Genomic DNA, 10,595 nt, shown 5'->3' on the forward strand with positions numbered 1-10,595 from the left:
TAAATTAAATTTGAATGTTTATTAATTCTCGTCTTATAAATTACATTTAAACGGCCAATAGGAATGTGATACACACACACACACACACACACACACACACACACACGCACACGCACACACACACGCACACACACACACACACACACACACCCACCCACATACATACATATATATATATATATATATATATATATATATATATATATATATATATATATATATATATATATATATATATATATATATATATATATATAAAACATCTGAAGAAAATGAAAATGAAAGCGCTTATGTTTTACTCGATCTTTGTGTTTTCATTTATTTAAGTTTTATATATATTTCACCGACCACTGAGGTTTTTCTTGGATATATATATATATATATATATATATATATATATATATATATATATATATATATATATATATATATATATATATATATATATATATACACATTGTTTTATGGTAAAACATCTTTACAATACCCTGGTGACCAATTTTCAGGCACAACAGCGGCTGTTGTATCTTGAGGGCTGCTTAAAGGTGGAACGGAACCGAAAAGTTAGTTAATTGATTGATAAGGAAATCAATTGGACAGAAAACCTATTTTACTTTTAATATCTTGGGGAACATTCATACTTATTTGAATCAGTTTGCTGAAACGTTGAACAAACAAAAATGAAACTTCATAAGTACATGTATATACATGTAACGTATTTAAAGGTCATCCTGATATATACGAGTGTCAAATATACACAAAGACTGCATAAAATAGAATTCTACAAAACAATACTGGAATGCTTTAAAAAGAATTTCAAATGCGGGTAAAGGACAGACACATAAATTTATTTTTATTGAGAAGACTGATCAAAATCAAAGTACAAACAATATCGATAAACGTCATTATGATGGGTTTTGCTGAAAAATCAACATTTTGTCACTATATTTCCGTCTTTTTTTAGTATCAACATTCTTTTTAAATATTTCGGATGTAAATATCTAACTTGTTATGTCAAAGTACGAGCATAATCTTTTTTTTCCATGAGTGTCGATGATAATTTTCTCACCGTCTTTTCACATATTGTGATATACAAATATGTTTTAGCATTGTACACATTCAGTTTTGCCTTTAGAATTTTATCATTTTTGGGAGTTGATTTTAATCAACTCTTCTTTGCAGTTATTCTGACGAACCGGAAGTAAAACATTATTTTAACCAGGATATACTAAAGACATGAAATACTTAAGACCTGAATGACCTGAAACTTTATATCAATGATCGATAAACTTTTATATTTTGCTTCAATTAAAATGACTTTGTGTGTGTTATTATCATATTTCCATATGGAATGTGGTAGAAAAATATAATGAAATGACATCCATGTGAATTATTTCCGCAAAAGTATGAAAGACTTAAAAATTCAGAATTGAACTGAAAATTTCAGCCGACCTGCAATTTTATATAAATGATACTTTTCTATGTTCTGTGTCAAATTAGATGATTATGCATGGGGTTTTATCATGTTTCCAAGTGACCTAAAAATGAGCTAGGTTTCATGGTAGATATATCTATTTCAAAATCATAATTAAAATGCCACATTTGCTCACCATTGCTGACAAAACAAGGTACTGAAAAATATATAGATTCGATGCAATGTATTTAGAAGCAATGTTTTTCAAAGAAACTTATTTATGAAAAGTCTGATTCTAATAGTACGAACAACATAGATATTTTTGTGGTTTTATGTATTCCTACGCCAGAGTTCAATATTGCTTGGAAAAACCCCAAAATTCATATTAGAAAAAATGTTTGCAATATTGTTCATATACAGCTTAGGAACTACTTGCCAAGCAAAATAACATATCGTTGATTTTAGCATAAAAATAATCAATAACATAAACTTCCGTCAGTACTTCAGTACTTTGATCTAAAAGAGAAAATGCTTGGTTTTTTGAAACATCAAAGAGTTCTTACATGTAACATTGTGTTGGCTGTTTATTCATATAGTATTGGAGTCGACTTAACTTTTAAATTATATTATAAGATACGCTTCACGTCGAGTCGTCGGTCTTTGGGCATTGCATCCAGTTTGTCGTCTGATACAAACTGTTATCAGCGTGTCGATCGTCTCTTGAAGTTTTATGGTATTGTCACATCAACATTATCAATTTTGTTAATAGTTTTGTTTATATCCGCTTATCCAGTAGTGGATCTCTTAGATTAATTCTAAGTATAAACAATTGTATGGCAAAAAAATGCCATAAAAAATTAAAATGAGAGGAACATAATTGCAATGAGGTCGCACAGTTTTGATTTTTATATATATTACAGTAATTGCAATTTCTTTTTATTCAGATAAGTGTACAGATCTCTCTGCGCTGTGCGCTTATGTAGAGATCTGTATTTTTTATCAGATTGCAAATGGCTGTTTTTACTTCCTTACAATTCTCATTTCCCTGTACATCCCTGTTATTCTTAATATTGGTTAAAGAGGTTATTCAACGCGAATTATTAATAAAATACACTTTTAAGGATAAGCATATGAATAAATGTGATAAACAGTCATCAAGTTTATGAATGCTCATGTGTAGTTATTTTTGCGATCACTATTGTGATATCCAAAGGCCAAGAGGATTGCGTAATTGAAAAGTAAGTGTGCAGCAGCAAATAAATTGCTTCCTCAAAAATAAAGGAAGAAGAGATTCTTCTCTAAGTCAACAATCGGATCGAAGCCTTTAAAGTCTATCTGATAGAGAAAACGGATCATATGCCTTTTCAGCTCACCTGAGTCAAAGGCTCAAGTGAGCTTTTCTGATCACAATGTGTCCGTTGTCTGTCGTTGTTGTAAACTTTTCACATTTTCACCTTCTTCTTAAGAACCACTGGGCAGATTTCAACTAAATTTGGCTCAAAGCACCATTAGGTGAAGGGGGTTCAAGTTTGTTCAAATGAAGGGCCACGCCCTATTTAAAGGGGAGATAATTGAGAATTATTGAAAATTTGTTGGTATTTTTCAAAAATCTTCTTCTCAAAAACTATTCGGCCTGAAAAGCTTAAACTTGTGTGGAGGCATTCTCAGGTAGTGTAGATTCAAGTTTGTTCAAATCATGGTCCCTGGGGGTAGGGAGGGGCCACAAAAGCGGGATCAAGTTTTACATAGGAATAAATAGAGAAAATCTTTAAAATTCTTCTTCTCAAAAACTATTAGGCCAGGAAAGCTCAAATTAAAGTAGAAGCATTTTCAGGTAGTGTAGATTCAAGTTTGTCCTTATCATGGTCCCTGGGGGTAGGGTGGGGCCACAAGGGGGGGATCAAGTTTTACATAGGAATATATAGAGAAAATCTTTAAAAATCTTCTTCTCAAAAACTATTAGGCCAGGAAAGCTCAAATTTGAGTGGAAGCATCCTCAGATAGTGTAGATTTAAGTTTGTTCAAACCATGGTCCCCGGGGGTAGGGTGGGGCCACAAGGGGGGGATCAAGTTTTACATAGGAATATATATAGAAAATCTTTAAACATTTTCTTCTCAAAAACTATTAGGCCAGGAAAGCTCAAATTTGAGTGTAGGCATCCTCAGATAGTGTAGATTCAAGTTTGTTCAAGTCATGGTCCCCGGGGTTAGGGTGGGGCCACAGTTGGGGGATAAATTTTTATACAGGAATATATAGAGAAATTTTTTTAAAAATTTCTTTTAAAAACTTTTTGGCCAAGAAAGCTCAAATTAGCGTGTAACCATTCTCAGATAATGTAGATTCGAGTTTGTTCAAATCATGGTCCCTGGGGTTAGGGCGGGGCCACAATGGGGGATAAATTTTTATATATAGAGAAAATCTTTAAAAATCTTCTTCTCAAAACTATTAGGCCAGGAAAGCCAAAATTTGAGTTTAAGCATCCCCAGATCATATAGATTCAAGTTTGTTTCAATAATAGTCCAGGGGTAGGGTGAGGCCACAATGGGAGTTGAATTTTTACATAGGAATATATAGAGAAAATCTTTAAAAATCTTCTTTTTAAAGACTATTTGGCCATCAAAGCTTAAACTTGTGTAGAGGCATCCTCGGGTATTGTAAATTCAAGTTTGCAAAATCACAGTCCCTAGTGGTAGGGCGGGGCCGTGATGGCGGTTTTAATTTTTACATAGGAATATATAGAGAAAATCTTTAAAAATATTCTGGGAAAGTTTTCGGTCCAAAACTCAGTACTTAGTGTGAAAGCACAGGTTATGCAGATTTAAGTTTGATGAAACCATGATTCCCTAGAGAAAAGTGGGGCCACAAAATGGGGGTGGGGAGTATATAGGAAAAGAGAAAAATCTTTGTACAGGTACAACAACAAAAGGGGCTTGGTATTTACCAAAGAAAAAAAGGTGGATAAAAATTGGCAGATTTTCAAAATTTTTTTAGCAAGATCTACTGTACTTAGTTGTCAAGATGTTTTGATACTGTAATGCTAATTTGATCAGAATTAAGGCAATTGTTGCTCAGGCGAGCGATGTGGCCCCTGGGCCTCTTGTTTTTTATATTAAATGTAAAAGTAACTTTTTAATGTATTGTATTACTAGCAACTCTACGCGATGCTGTGCTGGCTTTCGACTAATAAAAGGAGCATGTACAAGTAGAGAAGTTTTTTTAATTATATATATCATGATATGAAGTATATACAATTAATGTTTTTTTTCTTCAAATTAGAAATACTTTGGATTTTTTCTTTCAAAAAGAGTGCATTGGATATTTTGGAGAAGAATGCACTACTCCTTGTCCATGGGGATTCTATGGATCAAGTTGTAGAACACCATGCAACTGTTCTTTTAACGAAAGTTGTAATCAGTTTGTTGGCTGCATATCAAACTCCACGTGTGGTAAGATTAATACGATTTAACTTATCAGAGTTTAATCCATTTATCAAAGGGAAATCATGTTTAGATTTTATCATATTTACATTTTATTTTATTATCAACTCATAAATCTCGGCACATATTTCACAACTATTATTCCCACAATAACCTGCGCCTCCTGGTATTAGCCTTACCGTTGGCCTTAAATTTTGAGCTATAAGCCAAACCTGTGAGGTCATTCTGTACTTGCATCAGTCATCCTGCAAAAAATTCAAGAGGTAAGACGTGTTTTTGTTTCAGGTTCTATCCATGTTGTAATGTTAATAGTTTTGCCGTCGTTTTGTGTAAATTATTTTGTTACGACCAATTCTAATTACAAAATTTTAATTCTCTTTGTTATATCTCCGTGTGGCTAAGTTGTGTGAGAAATATGATAACACGTGTTGTCGTTGTAACCACGTTTTAATGAATGCAACATAAAAAAACCAACATGAACAAATTCCGGATCACTGGTGCGGATTAACGAATCCCGGAATAATACGAACATAGTCAAATACACAACACTCTTCCCTGACTGGTTAAAGAGTTACCATATTAACAAAAGTGAAAATGTAATAGCACAAACTAGTTCTTATCAATAAAACACAATTATAAATGTTACAGGATAACCAAACATTCAGCATTAGTTCATCTTGGTAAATTAACATGACTATGCCAAGTTACAAACAAAATCACAAGTTCAACTTGTCCGGTTTGTTTCGGGCTCGCGGTGGATTTCGACGTGGTGTTGGTGTATTGCTCGCGGTATCCTTCTCGCATTCCTTATTACTGTCAGGAGGACATGGTACATTCACGGATGACTCAAACAGAGTTTCAGCAGTGATGTCCACAGGAGTTGGGTCAGCAGCTTGATTATTTGAAGTTCCAACTATCTGGTCAACGTGCCTTCTCCATAGCGTTCCATTGACGTCCACCTTGTAAGACAGGGGTCCAGTTCGACAATGGATTTGTCCTTTCGTCCACTTGTCTGCATTACAGCGGTAATCGCGTGTGTTTACTGGGTCACCCTCAGAGAACTCCCGAATCTCATTTCCGCAGTGTTTTGCCTTTGAACCATATTGTTTACAGAGGACTGTAGTAGCCAAGTCTGGTTTCATGATGTCTAAACGGGTACAAATATTTCGGCCATACATCAACATGGAAGGTGATTCATTTGTGGTTCCTTGTGGGGTGATTCTGTATTTACAAAGAAATGAGTTAAGTTTCTTGTTGATGCATGTAGAATCTCCTGATGCTGATTTGATTGCCTTCTTAAACGACTGAACAAACCTCTCGGCTTGACCATTCGTCCGCGGATGGAACGGTGAGGAGGTTATATGTCGGATAGCGTTAGATTCCATGAATTGGCGGAATTCCTCTGACCGGAACTGAGGTCCATTATCGGACACTACCTCTACAGGTATCCCTTGACGTGCAAACAGTGTCCGTAAGGTGTTAATTGTAGCATTACTTGTGGTGCTTTTCATTTCAAAAATCTCTGGCCATTTTGAATGCGCGTCTACAACAATTAGAAACATGGCGCTCTGGAACGGGCCGGCAAAATCTATGTGTAACCGATGCCATGCCTTTGGCGGGAAATTCCATGGGTGCACTGGTGCAGCGGAAGGTGTGTTCTGGACACTTCTACAACCAGAACAAACCTTGCAGATTTCCTCAATTGCTTCGTCAAGCTTGGGCCACCATACATAGGATCTAGCTACAGCCTTCATCTTGACAATACCAATGTGGCCGGAATGAAGTTCTGTCATAACTTTCTCACGTAAAATGTTTGGTATGATCACACGATTTCCCCAAGTCACACATCCTTGATAAACATTGAGTTCATCTCTGCGATTGAAGTACGGTTTTAGCTCGTCATCACAACCCTGGGGAAAATGTCCTCTTACCACATAATCCAAAACTTGACTAAGAAGTGGGTCACGTTGTGTTTCTCTACGAATCTGCACACATGTTACCGGTAGGTCATCAAAATGCTTGTTGTAAAACAAATCAATAGGGTCCTTCTCATCCTGTGGTTGATCGACACTGTGTAGCGGTACACGGGAAAGTGCGTCTGCATTACCATGTAACTTTGTTCCACGAAACTCAATGTCATACTGGTATCCTGATAAGAATACTGCATAGCGCTGAAGACGTGCCGCTGTCATCACAGAAAGGGATTTCTTTGGGTTGAATATACTAAGCAGTGGTTTGTGGTCTGTCACTAGAGTAAACTTATGACCATAAAGGTATGAATTGAACTTCTTCACACCCCAATACAGAGCAAGGGCTTCTTTGTCTATTTGTGAATAAGACTTCTCTGCCTGGTTCAATGTGCGTGACGCAAATGCTATGGGTCTTTCTGATCCATCAGGAAACATATGGGAAAGTACAGACCCGATTCCATAGGGCGAAGCATCTGCAGCTAGTTTCAAGGGTAGTTTAGTATCGTAATGGCACAGAACTTTGTCAGAGCAAATCAACTCCTTGATTTCTTTAAAAGCTCTTTCTCTCTTGGAGCTCCATTCCCACTTGGTTCCTTTGTTGAGAAGTTCATGTAATGGTCCTGCTACACTTGACAGATTGTCTATGAATCTGTGATAGTAGTTCACTAGACCCAAGAATGATCTGAGCTGTGACACATTCTTGGGGCATTGGACTTCCTTTACTGCCTTAATTTTGTCAGGTGACTTGTGTAGGCCATGAGCATCAATTTCATGTCCAACGTAGCTGACTTTAGCTTGAAAAAATTCACACTTTTGAAGGTTCACATGTAGTCCATAAAACTGAAGACGGTCCAGGACAAGTTTTAAGTTCTGTAAGTGATCCTCGTCATTGTGACCGGTAACAGTAATGTCATCAATGATCACTTGTGTTGATGGTATATTTTGTAGTACTTGCTCGATTGTTCGTTGCCATAAAGCTGGAGCGGATGCGATGCCATATGGGAGTCGCTTGTACTTTAAAAGTCCCGTATGGATGTTGATAACAAGTAGATCCTGTGAATCATCATCCAGTTTCATGTGGCGGTAGGCCTGCGTCAGGTCAAGTTTTGAAAATTTCTTACCCCCAGCAAGAGTTGCGAATATGTCCTCAATTTTGGGAAGAGGATACTTGTCCACACACATTACTGGATTGACGGTTACTTTGGAATCACCACACAACCGAACACTGCCATTCTTCTTGATGGCTGGGACTATCGGGGTAGCCCACTTGCTGTGTGCCATCGGCTCAATAATTCCATCTACCTGTAGTTTCTCAAGTTCTTGTTCAACCTTCATCCTCAAGGAATATGGGAAGTTTCTGCCCTTCATAAATATCGGTTTGGCTTCAGGGTCCACTGTTACTGTCCCTTTTATATGCTTGAGGATCCCGTCCCCAGGTGCGAACAGATCCTTTTGCGAGTCAAGTAGATCCTTCAGTGATGACTGGTAAGTTGAATTAACTGCGCGCAAAGTCTTGATCTCCTGCCAGTTGAGTTGTAGCTTTCTAAGCCAGTCTCTTCCGAGTAAAGCTGGTCCACCATGTGGTACAACAAGTAAGTCAAGGTTAGCTGTTTGGGAGTTGAGTTTCACATTCACTTTTATCTTGCCCAAGGGTTGGATTGTGTCTCCTGAACAAGCTCGCAGTATTTCGCTGGATGGTTCAAGGTTAACCGTGTTGAAGTTTGCACTGTAATCTCTTTCTGAGATCACTGAAACAGCTGTCCCTGTGTCAACTTCCATCTTTATGACCTTGCCCTCAATAACTGGGTGCACTGTTATTGGTGGTTCATGACGTGACTTCATATGGAAGGTACTAGTAATGTGTAAAAGTGGTTCTCCTTCACCCTCCTGGTAGTGTTCTTCCTCAGAATCAAATTCCTCCTCTTCATTGTAGAATAGAGAAGTGTTACGTCCCGTGTTTCTGTTGCGCTTCTTCTTCATACATGCTCGCTCAATGTGTCCATCCTTCTGACAATAAGAACAGACGGAGTTAATATGTCGACACTGGGAGGTTGGGTGTTCACCATCACAGCGGTAGCATGTGTTTCTCTTGGTTGTTGGACGTGCAAAAGATGAAGTGTTTCTCACTGTAGGTTTCTTGCTGAATAGCTGAGGTTGACGCGGTTCGGGTTGTGTGTTAATCTTGTGCACTGTCTCAGGTTTCACCCCCTGTACTTCAGCTGCATCCCTCGCTGCTGTTTCCATAGCAACTGCTAAGTTGATTGCTTTCTCCAGATTAAGGTCAGTCTCTGAAAGTAGTCTCTTTTGAATAGACTCTTGACGAAGACCTACTACTAGTCGGTCTCGTAATGTGTCGTTTAAAGCTGCCTCAAACTGGCAATGATTTGCCAAGTTGCGTAGTTCGGCAATATATGTCAGTACAGATTCATCAGGCCGTTGGTTGTGCTTGTGAAATCGGAATCGTTCGGCTATCACCGAGGGTTTTGGGCTCAAATGTTCACGCAGTGCCTTAAGGAGATCCTTAATGTTTTATCTGTTGCTTTGGCTGGAGCAATTAAGTTTTTCAAAAGTGTGTACGTTTTAGGACCAATTAAACTGATTAAAGCAGGCACCTTATGAGCGTTGTTTATGTCATTAGCGAGAAAAAATGCATGCAATCTCTCCTCGTAGGATTCCCACGATTCAACTGAATCGTCAAATTGTTCGATTTTACCGATGTGTGGCATGGTAAACAAACGATAGTAGGTTCGTACTTACACCTCGTCGCCAGTTGTTAGATCTCCGTGTGGCTAAGTTATGTGAGAAATATGATAACACGTGTTGTCGTTGTAACCACGTTTTAATGAATGCAACATAAAAAAACCAACATGAACAAATTCCGGATCACTGGTGCGGATTAACGAATCCCGGAATAATACGAACATAGTCAAATACACAACACTCTTTTTTAGCTTAGATTTTTATTGATTCAATCAGTTCATATTAATACGGCAGATGTAGCCATTGCTTCAAAATAAAACGCAGCACCTGTAGCAATTGCTCGATCGTGCACGAGTTTTCAAAAACATCCGGCGATTATTTTGTTTTATCATACAAAATATATATGTGTTGATTTATTTATTATTTTTAATGAGTAAACTATGCCAAAGAGGAAAGCTCGAGAGGCCCCCACCTACACCACGAGCAAAGCCGCGCGACCGGAAGCGCGTTGCAACAGACAGCTCTTGTGGTCCCCAGCGTAGTGTGAATCTGGTTGATCTATCTGGTCCCCAGCATAGTTTGAATATGGTTGATTTCTCCATCTCACCTAACCTAGATGAGAAACCGTGTCAACCCAAAAGCAACCAGCAGCGCTGAACAGAGAGCAGTTGGACGAGGTGACACGGGCAGTGATTGCCGCCATGTCTAGTAAGGCAGAGACCTCTCATCCCCAGAACGAGATGACACAGGATGCATTCGCAGAATATCCAGGTACTGACATTTTACCTACACTAGCCATAAGTAACAATCAAATGTCTCATGTGCAAAGTTATCATAATGACCTTGGGCATAATGTTTCGAATAATCTCAAGCTAAAAATAGCTAACGGCGAGTATGTTAACTTGGGGCTTTTGGTCGATCGCACTAATCAATCTGATCCTAATGACGATACAAATACTTCTCTATGCAAGGTGGCAACATTACCTTTTCATCCAAATACAAACCCAAGGTTATTACAGATATTCAGGTATGGACTGATGCATTTCTGGTCTATGCCTCTATATATGTCCTAG

The 10,595-nt window shown here is 37.8% G+C and overlaps 1 protein-coding gene and 1 pseudogene across 1 annotated transcript; one reads left to right on the forward strand and one right to left on the reverse strand.

The window, feature by feature from the left end:
• Window positions 1-5,568: 5,568 nt before the first annotated feature.
• On the reverse strand, window positions 5,569-9,826 carry LOC128192728 (uncharacterized protein K02A2.6-like). Its single transcript, XM_052865663.1, has 2 exons — window positions 9,812-9,826; window positions 5,569-9,330 (listed from the first exon to the last, which is right to left on the reverse strand). Exons 1-2 carry the CDS (start codon window positions 9,824-9,826, stop codon window positions 5,569-5,571), a joined length of 3,777 nt encoding a protein of 1,258 aa, XP_052721623.1.
• On the forward strand, window positions 9,813-10,595 carry LOC128192734 (uncharacterized; annotated as a pseudogene).

Source organism: Crassostrea angulata, chromosome 1, assembly GCF_025612915.1.
Source record: "Crassostrea angulata isolate pt1a10 chromosome 1, ASM2561291v2, whole genome shotgun sequence".
In the NCBI taxonomy this organism is placed as follows: Eukaryota; Metazoa; Mollusca; class Bivalvia; order Ostreida; family Ostreidae; genus Magallana; species Magallana angulata.